Source organism: Macaca mulatta, chromosome 20, assembly GCF_049350105.2.
Source record: "Macaca mulatta isolate MMU2019108-1 chromosome 20, T2T-MMU8v2.0, whole genome shotgun sequence".
Classification (NCBI taxonomy): Eukaryota; Metazoa; Chordata; class Mammalia; order Primates; family Cercopithecidae; genus Macaca; species Macaca mulatta.
The window spans coordinates 193,470-208,222 of NC_133425.1; the positions used below are offsets into that span (position 1 = coordinate 193,470).

General features: G+C 46.4%; 1 protein-coding gene across 1 annotated transcript in view; it reads left to right on the forward strand.

Moving 5' to 3' along the window:
* Positions 1–14,753, forward strand: part of LOC144338019 (uncharacterized) — a 163,110-nt gene that overhangs the window by 122,168 nt on the left and 26,189 nt on the right. Inside the window, exon 3 of the mRNA XM_077986035.1 lies at positions 9,463–9,588. Coding sequence (XP_077842161.1) covers positions 9,463–9,588 — 126 coding nt within the window. The remainder of the gene's footprint in view (positions 1–9,462; positions 9,589–14,753) is intronic.

A 14,753-nucleotide genomic window follows, 5' to 3' on the forward strand; every position in this document is an offset into this window, starting at 1 on the left:
TGTCTTGGGCCTGCTCCTCTACCTCCACAGCAATCCCCGCAACAGGCTGGTTCAGGACGTGGGAGGTGGGAGTCTGTGTTGTACCTAGGACAGGCTGAAGTCAAAGGCTCATTTGCTCTGTGAGGGGTGATCAGGATGACACATCAAGTGGAGCCCCATGGCTGACCCTGGAGGTGGACGGTCGGGTCGGATTGGCCGCCCTCCAGCACGTGTTTCGAGTGATGCCTTCCCTGGGTTACGCAGCCCTGATCTGTAGCGCACAACTTCCCAGCTCCAGCCAGTCTGGTCTTGCCGTCTCCTTCCAAGAAGGTAGGTGCGGCGCAGTTGCCTTTAAGCGGCTCCTTCTGGACACCGCAGGGCAGCAGCAAGCAAGCATGGGCGACTTTTTTCTTACGTTGACCACAATACGCAGGGCCAGCTTTGCACGATCCCATTCAGCATCACACGTGTGCATCGGCCACTCACCTGTCCATCTGCCACAGACAGGCTTGGACAGGACCATTGAGTGGCCTTTACGGCAAAGAGCCTAAAGGGCTCACAGGAAACCTGGACCCAGCGCAATGGTAACAGCGCAGCAATACCTGTCATTGATCAAGGGGTATTCTGGGCCCGACATGGTGTTAAGTGATCCAGTTCGGTTAGCACTCTTAGAATTAACCCCCTTTTGCCTATCAGGAAATCGAAGACGGAGGGCATTAACGCCAGGGAGCAGGGAGTAAGGGGACACACAGAGGGGCTGAGGGGCTGGGCACTCTAAGCCCACGGATCTGCCCACAGGCCCCGGCTGCACGGGCACCAGGGCTGCTGCTCTGGAGGGGATGAGGAGCTCTGGGGAAAAGATGGAGCCTGACGTGGGTAAGATTTGGATATTTTCAGAAGAGATTTTCAGCCTGGAATGAGGGTGTAAGTGACTGAATCGGAGTGATGAGCCAGATAGCCCGGCTGCGGGAGCTCCCCTGTGGGGTGAGGGAGGAAGGCCTTGGGGGCGTGTGGCTGAGCAGAGGCGCTGGGTCGCCAGGAGCCGCCGCGGGTTTGGAAAGGGGGAGAAACGCAGCGCCCTGCACTGCAAGGGCACCGAGACGTGGTTGTGGTTCTTCCTGACCGTGACAGGCACAAATGGTGCTGATGGTGGAATGCACGGAGTTTGCCTTCAGAGAACTCCTGCTGTCTTTTAAAACCTGGGCCTCTCATTTAAACTTGGTGGCCTCAGGTGAATGGTCAGAAACAGTTTCTGATGAGGTTGCAGAGACTGTGCATGGCCTCTGATTGTGCACATCCTGTGATTGTGTATAGTCTCTGATTGTGGCCTCTGGCCTCTTTGTGGCCTCTGATTGTGTGGGTCTCTGTGTGTGGTCTCTGATTGTGTGTGGTCTCTGTGCAGCCTCTGATTGTGTGTGGTCTCTGATTGTGCTCAGTCTCGGATTGTGCGCAGCCTCTGATTGTGCTCAGTCTCGGATTGTGCGCGGCCTCTGATTGTGTGCGGCCTCTGATTGTGGGTTGTGTGAGTTTCCCGGGATTGAGTAGATGAGCCTCGTGCTGGAGCAGGTGTGCCTTGTGTTGGGCATGTGGATAAAGAAGTTTAACCCATCCCCTCTTTGAGAATGGCAGGGCAGTAACAAAGGCGGTTGATTTATACATGGCCATCCTCGTGAGGTGAGGACCTGAAAGGTTTACTGCTTTCCCGGAAAGCTGCTCTGGGCGTCACCATCACTGATCATGGACAGCAGCTCAGAAGCCCCCTTAAGGTGCAGGGAGGGACCGGCGCTGGTCCTGTCTGTGCCCAGGCTGCTGGTCACCCTGACGGCCAGGCGATGGCTGCCTGTGCACGAAGCTCGGGTCAGAGTGAATTTGGGCAGTGTCGGCTTTGATTTACGTCAAGACTGATCAGTCTTCCTAAAATACTAGCCATGAAAGCTTTCATAGATTGTAGTTCTTTGGGAGATTTATATGTGGTTTTTAAAGCACAGGGCCCATGGCCAGTGTTGAATTACATTTTGTTCAGTGTAACTGACAGGACACTGGACCTGAGTCTCAGGCCTGCCACAGGGTTCAGGGAGCTTCAGAGAGGGAGATGTTTGTGCTCAAGTTTTCGCAGATGGGATGGGACATGGGCATGGGGCTGGAATGCTCTAAACTTCAATCTTCAGTCATCGGTATCACCTGTGCACACGCATATCATTTTCAAAGATGGACAAGCTTTTGGGAAATATCTGAAGACTTTTCCAGTTTTGAAAGAAGCTGGGGTGACACTGGAAACGTCAGGTGTCTTGGCTGCTGATCAGGTCCATCACCACGCGCATGGTCCCTAACCTGGCCCACCTCTGATCATGCACAGCAGGTGACGAGGTCCATAACCTCACACTTCTGTGCACAGCAGGTGACCAGGTCCCTAACCTCAAAAGCTTCTGATTGGGTGCAGCTGGTGACCAGGTCTGTAACTTTGCATGGCTCTGGTTGTGCAGAGCTGGTGACCAGGTCACTAACCACCCACACCTCTATTCATACCCAGCGGGTGACCGGGTCCATCACCTCACACCTCTGATTGTGCATAGCGGGTGACCAGGTCTGGAACCTTGCACACCTCTGATCGTGCACAACGGGCGACTAATTCCATGACCTCACGCCTCTCTGCACAGTTGGCGACCAGGTCCATAGCCTCACACCTCTGATCGTGCACAGCTGGTGGGCGCAGGACCCACTTCAGTGAGGGGCTGACTTCCCAGGTGTGAAGGGGGAATGCTGTGTGGCTCGCTAAGCCCCTCCATGCTTTGGGGGCTCCAGGCTGTGGCCGGCAAGTAGGAGGTTGTCCCAGGAGGCTGCTGTGTGTTGGGGATGGGAGGCAGCTGCAGGGTGGAAGTACGATGTTGTCGTAGGGGGCCACTGTGGGGGGGTGGGACGGGAGGCAACTGCAAGTTGGAAGTAGGATGTTGTCCCAGGAGGCTGCTGTGTGTGGGGGAGGGAGGAGGCAACTGCAGGGTGGTGTGGTGGTCCCCGTGCCACTGATTTCAGGTTAAAATAGAATGTGGACCTCTTTTTACCATAGTTTTTAATTACTCCGCTAGTTTGTGTTGCTGTCTCTTGCTATGAAGTCCACAGTCTGATGTCTCTGTGGTCCCCATGTTTCCCTTCTGCTTGTGTTACCCGATCCTGTGGGTCAGCTGTGAGGAAACCACTCTCCACTCCTCATCTGGAGTGGCCTCGAGCTGGGTGTGCTGGTCTCCTTGTGGGCTAAAGTGTTCTTCTGTTACTGTTTTCTCTGTTTCTTGACCAAATTTAGCAGACTTGTGTATGATGCAAACACTTTAAAAAATGTCTTTTGCCTTTATAAAGAAAACACCTGCATTGCTTTAAAAGGAACCTTTCCTGTGTCTCCATCCTTCCTCACAGATTGCTCTGTGTTAGAAACTCGGTGGTGTGTGTGCTTCATGGCCTCATTCCATCAAGCACTGTAACCTCTGATTGCAAAAGTGACTACACTCGAGGCAAAAAACTTTGCAAATGTTGAAAATAATGAACAAAAACAATATATTGTTCTCTTGTCACCCTGAAATGGCTACTCTTAATATTTTGATGTAGTTCTTTCAATTCTTTTTAAGTAAAGTTGCTTCTAACACAAGCACTTTGATTATATTCATCAAATTATATTCAGGAAATAAGGAGAAAGTAAAAAGAATATCCAGTTTGGGGCAAAAAGGAAGACGACATAGAAAGAGGCTGTAAAACTCCCTGCAACTTGAAAAGCTGGGTTGTGGTGGCTGTGGTTTTGTTTTTACTCTGAGAGACCACAGGATTCTTCTTGGCACTGAAGGGCGGGCAATAAGATAATACCCTGTGTGTGTGCTGGTGGCTGTATAAACCGAGCCGCATGTCCTCTTTCGAAGCAGAGAAAGCATGAGGTTTGAGGTAGTGGTTTGGTAACTTTTGGAAAGTCTGTTTGTAGGACTGCACTGCAGAGATTAAGTCAGTCTGAATTAGATTCGAATGATCTGTTCAGGCCTTGGGAGCTTTCTACACCGGGTGTACGCCTGTTCTGGATGTGGTGTAGAAGGAACAGGATTGGGAGGGTTTCTTGCTTCCCAGTCATAGAAATGCCTGCAATTATCACTGTTTCTTGTCTCTCGGGAAGCTATTTCAGGAAGGAAGTGTACGTTCCAAGGCTGCTGGTTGGCCTGTCGTCACCCTGGGGGTCTTGGTGTGGGTCACGGGAGCTGTGACTGCTCACGCATGGAGCTCTGTCTGTCTCGCTGCCGTGCCGGTAGACAGCTGGTCACCAACAAAGTGTGTGTCCCAGTGGCCTTTGAGAAGAATTCTCTGCATCATTTTTATACAAGGTCCTTTTTCCTTTCAATGTCAACCTCGTGTCTTCTAGCCAAGCGATATGTTCTTGCAGAAACAGGAAGTGTGGCCCAAGTGAGAAATGAGGGAATTGATCTATAACTGCTATCAGTTTTTATACAGTTGAGCCATTGTAATTTATACATAAACATGTTAAATCTATGGAAGTGAGTCATGGTGCCAGACCCTCACAAATGCCGAATGTCCACCTGGGACCTCTCTTCTGTCGTGTCCACATCACAAGAAGAAAAGTCGCTCAAATGCAGCACGGAGTGGACGTGAATCTCCGAAAACTCCATGAATCAGAGCGACTGCTTTCCCAATTGCCGGTCTCCCCATTTGAGGTTGTGAGATTCCCGTTCTGAAGCTCCTTCAATTTCCCAGCACCCATTTCACTCCTTCGTGGAGATAACAGACTCACACTGTTAAACCTTGTTCTCAGATTTTCTAATTAGAAAAAGCACATATTTCACAAGAATTGTCCGGCTAACTCACTCCTTAGCCTGGGTAACCCACATACCACTTTTCTCTTTAAAATACTCGCCTTTCAGAACTCTTGGTAAATTATTTAAGAATAGGAAGGTACCATGACTTTGGCCACAAGCAGTATTATGTATAATGTGCAAGTGAGTGCCTTGAGAGCCATGGTTGCTAAAGACAAATTTTCTCAGGGGAGAAAAACGTAAGCGGTTCTTTACATGATCATTAATTTTGTTTTGCCTAAATAACATCTTGTCTTTGTACAGGGATACAGGACGTTGCTGAGTATTGACGGGGGCGAGTGGGTCCCGCTGCCCCACAGTGTGATCCTGAATATCGACAGGGGTGAGTGGGTCCTGCTGCCCCACTGTGTGTGACAAGCCCTTTGTTTCTGGCCCGGAAGTGTCCCGGCTCCGTCAGTGCATTGGGCTGGTGCTGGCTCCCTTTGTTAGTTTGCATGCGAGGCAAAATCTCACGTCTTTCACTCTTGTTGACATACAGATGCCAAAGCTTTGAACAAATTCTTACTAAATCAAACCCAGAAATATGTAAAAGGGATATAAGAATACCATGAACACTTAGAGTTTGTTCTCATGATCTGTAGTTTTGCATTGTACATTTTGGCTTATCATTCAAAAATCAATGTAATTCACCACATTAACAAAAAATAAAGCAGAAAACCCATTTATTTTACCCTCTCGGTAGACACTGAAAAACGTCTGTTGAAATTTAATAGTCCTTATACGAATTTCCTACCACATCAGGAACAGAAGGGAACTTTCTCCATTTGATAAAGGCCACTCCTGAAAAACCAGAGCTGACCCCCCTCCTCGGTGGTGGCAGCCGGGGGAGCTCTGCCCATAGTCAGGGGTGTCGGGAGCATGGCCATTCTCAGTGGTTCAGGTTCGCATGGTGCGCACTGGGGCCCTCGTCCGTGAAGTGAGTCAGGAGAACTAAAAGGCATAAAGACTTGGAAGCAGGGAGATGCTCGATGTACAGAAGACATAGGGCCTTATTTAGAATATTTTAGGAAATGTACAAACAACCAGAAATGGTGTGAATTTTGCAAGCATGCAAGATGGACACTTCGCAACAGATGTATACAGATGCCCAGTGGCCCGTGAAAGGTGCTCACCAGGGAGTCGTTGGGTAAGTACAACTTAAACCCACAAGGTTCCCCTTCACAAGACTGGAGAAGGGAGGACAGTAGCAGGTGCTGGTGAAGATAAGACAGACTGGATCTCAGACTGATGGAGACTTAAAATGGCACAGCCACTTCAGCAAACTGTGGCAGTTTCTTTAAAATATGTACACTTACCATATGGCCCAGCAGGTACGCTGTAGACGTTCACCAAGGAGAGCTGAAAATGTGTGTCCTTGTAAGAGAATGCACATTATCTCCAGAGTAAATTGTCAGAGCCAAGAACTGGAAACAACATAAATCTCTCTTATCTGGAGAAACATGAGCAAATTCTGATATATTCATACATTGTCCTAGTTCCCATCAGGAAAAACGTACAAAATACTGAAACCAAAACAGACAACGGGAATGAGTTCCAGGAGCCTTGAATTGAGCAGAGAGTGAACACCACGCCGTGGAGTCCATGTGACGATGGAGAATCTATGCGAGTCTCGGGCGACGGAAGAGCACCAAGAACACTCCTCGAGAATGAACAGTGGCTGTCTCTTGAGGGCTGGGAGGGGACTTGTGGGAACTTTGACGCAAAAGATTTGATTCGGGTAATAAATTTCCATTTATCGTAATGCGCCAAGTGTACTCAAGATCTGAACATTTCACTGTGTATACTTTGTACTCTCTCCCTTCCAAAAAAACAATGAAAAAATAATTACAAATGAGCACTGAACTCGATAGATTTTTCACAGTGGTATTAGATAGCAATTCTGAAAGCATTTCTGTATCTCCAGGCTTAAGCAAATAAGTTTAATAAATCAGTGAATATATTGAGTGTTACAGGACCCAGGTTTCTTTCTTGGTAAGAGGTAGAAATAAGAAAAGGCCAAAGCCTGGAATGGATCACGTGGGATTCGGTTGCAGCAGGAGGTACCAGTATAAGCTGGTGGCTCCCGACAGATGTAGACAGGGATAGAAGTGCCTGTGGACGGGTGTGGGTGCATATGCGTGTTGTGTGTTCTACTTGCTGGCAATGCCCAGCAGCACCCGGTGCCCACTCTTAGCTTCCAAACACGGTTCTTCACTAGAAGGAGCCCTGGTCTAAGGGCTGGGGAATCCGGTGTCAAATCTGGGACCAGTTGAGCAACAGAACAAACCATTGTAACTATGAATCATCACCCACCAAGCCAGACTCCATGAGTACATATGGACATAGGTAAATGAATGCTGAAAGATAGAATAATTATTTTTCAGTGAATATGGAAGATCTAATGATTTAGAAGGAATGACAGGAAATCAGTGGATGCTAAAACTAGTAGTGAAGAATTGATGGAAAACAGAATATGCACATAGTGTCAGGGTGTCTCCTCCCAAATCTTAATTTCAACGCGAGAAGTAGCATCTTTGCTTTGGAGGCACGTAAGCACCACCTTCACTGAGTTGCCGATGTTAACATTGCCACACAGGACAGACGTCTGCGGTGTCCCTGCTATAAAATGCATACTCTTGAGTCTAGTCCGGAAGTTACCAAAATAAAGGACAAGCTGTAAAATAACTGACCTGTATCCTTTAACATTTCCAATTTCAAGAAACACAAAAGCTGAGAAACTTGGATTCTGGACGGGTAAAAATCACATGACAAATCAATTCATGATCCTGGATTGGATCTTCAAATAGGAGGACAAAGTAAAAAAATTATGGAGACAGTTGACACCATTTGAAAGTGAACTTTGTATATGACAGTTAAATTTCCCGATCTTGAGGAAAATGAATGTGAGAGCATATCCTTGTGTTGAGGAAATACGTTGAAACATTTAGGTATGGAAGGACATAGTATCTGAAATTTATTTTCATTTGACTTAGAAAATTCATGGGGGAGGGGGGAAAGCAGTGATGTAAGATAGGAGCATTTGGGCCTAAGTTGAGCCTGGTAAGTTATGTGGGAATTCGCTACGCTGGTCTTGCAGATTTTCTGTGTTTGAAATTACATCCAAAAAGTTTAAAAGGGAGAATATGCAAAACAAAAAGCGATTTGTGGAAGTGAGTGGACTGTCACTTCATTGATCCCTTCAGTTTTTGGCCATGAGCCAAGTCAGTCACATAGTGGTTTTTGACCTGGGAATTAGAAATAGTGGCCAGATGACCAGGCTCTTTAGTTAGGGAGAGAAGTGTGCACAAAGGCTGACCAAGACCAAGCAGTGTGATGAGCTGCTTGTGGGCGTGATGCTGAGGGTCTGGGTCCTGTCTCAGGTGGCAGCTTGGGGGGTTTAAGCCAGAAAGCCACGTCCGATTCCCTTTCATGGGATTATTCTCGCAGCTTCAGAGAAAACTGCCCCAACCCGTCTTCACTCACGCTGGCCATTTTTGGTGGTGTTTTTATTCTGCTAACACCGTTCTCACTGACAATTTAGGGCCTTTGAGCGGGTTTTTGCCTGTGTCTCAAAGATTCTCATCTTGACAGCCGGTATGTTTCATTCCCGTTGTTCTGATTCTGTGTTAAGAGGGTTCTTCCCTGGCTTCACAGTTTGGAGTTGCCGCTGCATCTGTCTCTGCTTTAATTCTCTAGCCCATGTATCACTTGTCTCGTCCCTTAAGAAGTGGCCTGCGTGAGATGCCATGAGACTGTCTGCCTTATCACCACTGCGTCCCCAGCCCGTAGGGACTTACAGAGAAGGCATTCAGTGAATGTGTGGAATTAATGTAATGGGTTAATAGCCACAAAATGTGTTAATGGTTGTTTTAGTCTCTTTTCACGCTGCTGATAAAGACATGCCCGGGACTGGGAAGAAAAAGATTTAGTTGGCCTTGCAGTTCCGCATAGTGGGGAGGCCTCAGAATCATGGTGGGAAGCGAAAGGCACTTCTTACATGTCAGCAGCAAGAGAAAACGAGGTAGAAGCAAAAGCGGAAACCCCTGATAAACCATGAGATCTCATGAGACTTATTCACTATCACAAGAATAGCACAGGAAAGATGGGCCCCAGTGATTCAATTACCTCTCCCTAGGTCGCTCCCACAACACATGGGAATTCTGGGAGGTACAATTCAAGTTGAAATTTGGGTGGGGACACAGCCATACCTTATCCATAGCCAACACAGTCCTGGCCCATGGCTGGTATTGAGCTGAGCTGCGACTGTGGCTGTGTGAGTTGGGGTGCGAGGCGTGTGCACGCCTCTCAGTGGTACAGTGAAAGGATTTGGAGGCTCACACGTGTGACCTACAAAGAATCTCCAAAGATCAAGGTCCATTCACCCTAAAAAAAATCTCAGCGCAGTTTACAGCCAGTGTTTGCTTGTGGACATGGATTCTGCAGTAATAAAATGAATAATTAAAAGTCTGAATAAATTTTAATGTCTTTACTGGAATTGTAAACACTGATTTTCTTTCCTCACCTACCCATCTGTTGGTGAGTTTGAGAAGGTGGATGAACCGTGCTGCGGGGACAGAGAGGAGGGTACAGCTTGGCCACTGGGACCTCAGCTGAGCCCTGAGTGATTGAGCTCTCTCCGTTTCAGACGTCCACACGGAAGCTGTCCAGGCAGCTCTGGCCAAACACAAAGAGTGGAAGATGGCGGTGCCTATGCCTTCCAAACGCAGGTCCCTGGTCGTGCAGACCTCCATGGATGCCTACACCCCTCCAGGTAAGGGACACGCTCCTTGACACTGCCTCCTGAACATGCTGGGCGCCTCAGAATTGACCACTGGCTCAGCATTCGGGTTTTTGCCTTCAAAATCATGGTGCAGAAATGCAGATTTTGTGAACCAGAATTCCAAAAACAGTATATGAGTTAAACGTGGAAGGAAAAGTAACATTATGTATCTGTATAAATACACGTTTTTAACTTTTCATCAAGACTCGTGCATATGATACATACCAGTAAAATCTCACACAGTTTTATTCATTTAATTCCTTGTATGGAAAAGGGAAGAGTTTGTTGTAGCCCTCTGGGTGGAATTGGACTTTTCTTCTGATTAGGCTGGTGCATGCGTGTTCTCAAATCTTCAGATAAGTGTGCTGTATTGTTGGATTGTTTTAGAACAAGCGAATTGGACAGTTTAAGCAGCTACCCGAATCAGGTCATAAACTTTGCCTGCAAGGTGCCAGCTGGTATTTTAGTTCCTGCAGGCCATAAGGTCTCTTAAAACCACTTAACTCTGCCCTCAGCCATGGGTGATAGCAAGTGCCTATGGCTGAGTACCAATAAAACTATATTTACAAGCACAGTGAACCAGATTTGATGCACAGACCTGCCAACCCCTGATCTAAATTACTAAAGGTAATAGCCAATTTATATTTCTGCTATATAATACTGCTTTTCTTTAATCTTGAATTTTACATAACTACCCAAATTCTCTATTTTCTCTACCCAAATAATTATAAACTACATTTCATGATCTTCACACCCAAGGAAAGCAGAAAGTTTAGTTATCCGGATACTTGTTAAAGACACAGATTGAACCTACGTTATTTGATGTTTAGTTTCTGTGATTTTTTATTCCAACATTATTCATGTCATTGTTACAAGCTTGTCTTCTCAAAGGACTCGAATCACCTTACATCCCACTTTGAAGCTACATATCACTTTAAATGACACCGTGTTTTTCCTCCAATACAAGAGAAACTTAAGGTACAATATGAATAGTTGAAAATGTACAACATTTTGGGGAGTATTTTTACTTTTGAAGTTTAGCTTAGACTTGGGAAGCAGTGAGACAGAAGGATGTGCTTCAGATCAGAGCTGAGATCAAGCATATGTCCACATTACAGCAAGCAGCTCCTGAGTTTCACCTTTATGTACCTTTACAAATGAAGGTAGTGGAATTTATAGGACAGAACTTACAGTACATCATTTTGGGTTTTCGTTGCTTTTTGTTTTGAGACAATGTCTTGCTCTCTCACCAAGGTTGGAATTCAGCATCATGATGGCAGCTCTTGGCTCAATGCAGCTGTGACCACCTGGGCTCAAGCGGTCCTCCCACTTCAGCCTCAAGCAGCTGGGACCACAGGTGCTCACCACCACACCCAGCTAAGTTTTAAGTTTTTGTAGAGACAGGGTGTTCCTACGTTGTTCTTGTTTTTCATTTACACATAAAGTGTTCTTCATCTAAAGAGCGCAATGCCAGCAGGCAAGGGAGTGAATGCCGTGCTAGCAAGGTTGTTGGCAAAGGAGCCCTTTCTGCCTACGTGCTCCCTTGGACTCCTCCCTTTCTTTATTTTAATATTAAGTCACAGCACATGATTAAGGGCTGGGCACAGTAGCTCATGCCTATAACTCCAGCACTTTGGGAGTCCAGTGCAGGTGTATGGCTTGAGCCCAAGGGTTCAAGGCCAGCCTGGAAAACATGGCAAAATGTACAGAAATGCCTTTTGTACATCTTGTCTGCACCAAAAGTACAAAAAATTAGCTGAGCCTGGTGGTGTACACCTGTAGTCCCAGCTACTTGGGAGGCTGAGGTGGGAGAATCACTTGAGCCCGGGAGGCAGAGGTTGCTGTCAGCTGAGATGCCACCACTGCACTCCAGCCGGGGCAACAGAGCAAGACTCCCATCTCAATTAGAAAAATATAACAATAAGGCCGGGCGCGGTGGCTCAAGCCTGTAATCCTAGCACTTTGGGAGGCCGAGACGGGTGGATCACGAGGTCAGGAGATCGAGACCATCCTGGCTAACACGGTAAAACCCCGTCTCTACTAAAAAATACAAAAAACTAGCTGGACAAGGTGGCGGGCGCCTGTAGTTTTAGCTACACAGGAGGCTGAGGCAGGAGAATGGCGTAAACCCGGGAGGCGGAGCTTGCAGTGAGCTGAGATCCGGCCACTGCACTCCAACCCGAGCAACAGAGAGAGACTCCGTCTCAAAAAAAGAAAAGAAAAGAAAAATAAAGAGAGACTCTTTAGAAAGGATTAGGCCAGGCGTGGTGGCTCATGCCTGTAACCTCAGCACTTTGGGAAGCCAAGGCAGGCAGATTGCTTGAGTCCTGGCGTTTGAGACTAGCCTGGGCAACATTCCAAAGCTCATCCCTACAAAAAATACAGAAATCAGCCGGGCATGGTGGTATGTGCCTGTGGTCCCAGCTGCTCAGGAGGCTGGGGTGGGAGAATCACCTGGGCCGGGGGAGGTTGAGGCTGCGGTGAGCCATGATCATGCCACTGCACTCCAGCCTGGGCAACAGAGCTAGACCCTATCTCAAAAAATAATATGCTTAATCCTGTTTCTTTAGTTTATGGTTATAATTTGCAAAAACTTATGGTAAAAAAATTGCATTTGTGTGTGTTCTTTGTGTAACTAACAACATGGACGTAAAAGGATAACCCACTTGAAATATTTTAAACCAAATTTTTGGCACTAACCAGTATGTAAGGCAACGGGCATTTTTCTTCACCACTTTTTATAAGAGAAATGACTTTGAAATGGAAGAAGCAGTGCGGTTATTTGCTTATTTCTCGTATTGAATCCAACCGCTAAGAAATGTTACTGGGTCATGCGTGATGAATAACCTCACTGTACAGATGTCTACAAAATATAAAAGAATATTATTTGAAATGTTATTTTTGTGAAATATTTGGATTTGACTAACATTTTTATATAAACCATAAAGCATCCTTTGTAAATTTCCATCAGGAGTCCTCTTGATATCACATGGGGCAGTTTTGTAAAATCATAAATGTCAATATAAAAATTTTTTACTCCCTCCTTATTTTGTGCTTAGCGATAGTTTGCATGTTTATTACCGTACTTACTCGATCAAAATCTTAGCTGCATTTCCTACCTACTTTTCTTAGTTGTTGGTAACAGTGGTAAGATCTTACTGAGTTTCATTGCCCTTCAGAGAATGTTCTTGAAGTTTATCTTCTATGAAATGACGGACTGCTGACCTGGATTATAGTTTCTGGAGAAACACTCATTAGGATTGTTGCAACACTAATATTCTTTGGGTGAAACTTGCCTTTAGTTTTCAAATGTAAAGATATAAGAATCATTTGCCAAAATTTCTAGCCATGATCAGAGAACAGGGACCCAAATCACACATCTGCCGTAAACAACTGTAAAACTGCACAAACCGAATGAGGTGGCTGTTTTTAGTCTGTGACAAGAGCTGTGCCAGCCAGAACCTGAGGGCGAGGGCAGGAGAATGAATGAGACGCACCCACAGTACACTTGCCCTCTGGAGAACACCTGCAGACTGTGGCGCCGAGAGCTCAGGTGTGGGTGGAGCAGGGCCATCCTATCAAGTCCAGAATGCAGAGCTCGGAAGGAGCTCAGGTGTGAGCGGAGCATGGCCACCCTACCACATCCAGGAGGGGGAGATCGGAGTGGGTGCAGGATTGGAGCTCTCCACAGATCCACACCAGCAGCGAATCAATCCAAGCCTGCCCATGTCACAATGACCCAGCAGTGCCTGTGCTACCTACTAAAACAAGAGCTGGAAAGCTTCAGAGGAAGGTTAGGGATCCTGAGTGTGCTCAACATGTTACCTACAATGTGTAATACTCAGCAAATAATCACTGCATACACAGAGAAACAGGAGGTAGAATCGTGGTCAAGAAAAAGGCAGTAAAAAGTGCACACACATGCAGGATGGTCTCTGTCACTCACCAAATGCGGCGGCTGAGCACATGAAGTGCGCCCGGTCTGAAGTGGATTTGCTGCGTGAAAGACATGCCAGTTAATATAAAAAATAGAAAATATTGTATTTGTATTTTTTTTTTTTTTTTTGAGATGGAGTGTCGCTCTGTTGCCCAGGCTAGAGTGCAGTGGCGCGATCTCGGCTCACTGCAATCTCTGCCTCCCGGGTTCATGCCATTCTCCTGCCTCAGCCTCCCAAGTAGCTGCACGCTGCCACGTCTGGCTAATTTTTTGTATTTTTTAGTAGAGACGGGGTTTCACCGTGTTAGCCAGGATGGTCTCGATCTCCTGATCTCGTGATCCACCCGCCTCAGCCTTCCAAAGTGCTGGGATTACAGATGTGAGCCACCTCACCCGGCCTATTTGTATTTCTTATTGAAAGTATAGTATGAGCATTTTGAGTTAAAAATATACTAGTAAAATTAATTGTACCTGTTTATATATTTATATGAGGCTACAAGGAAGGTTTCAAGTTCTATAACAGGACTCTCATAATTCTGTTGGAAAGTGCCTGTCTAGATGTCTGATCCAGCAGAAGACCGAGTTTTTAAATCTACAATTATAAATATTTAGGGAATCAAATTACAATGTGTCAAAGAACGAAAATATTTTAATTCTTGGGCCAGAGGAAGGGAAGACACTTTTTACTATAATGGAGTTGGGGAATTTCAGGTTCCATACACGATAATCTTGAGAATTGTCACTCCCTCCTCACAGGTAAAAAGCTGAGCAAACTGAAAAATCAGCTGCTCTTCTTAAACCTGCAAGAGACGTGAGGTCACAGGCAAGCCACTGTCCCCAGATTGGCTGGACAGGTAAAGCGGAGAATTACCATACACTGGAGCACAATGCTCCAAGGAACCCACGCTGGGATTGGAAAACCTGAACTGGAATTGACAAATTGCTGCAGTGAGGTGTGGCCACATCTGAGAGTTAAAACCTCCGGGAGGCCTGTGCATATGGGTCTCATGCTTTTGTGAGTTGTATCATCAGAAGCTCAACCAGGTTCTTGAAGTAAACATCAGAGAAAAATCCCCTCATACTTACTACAGGGGAAAGAGAATAGGAGTCATTTTTCAATAGGTAGGTGCACTCTTCACTAGGTCTACCTTCCAGAGAAGCTTGTTAACTAGAGACTAACCAGGTGGGATTTTATCAGAGCCTTCTGACCTGGTGGAAA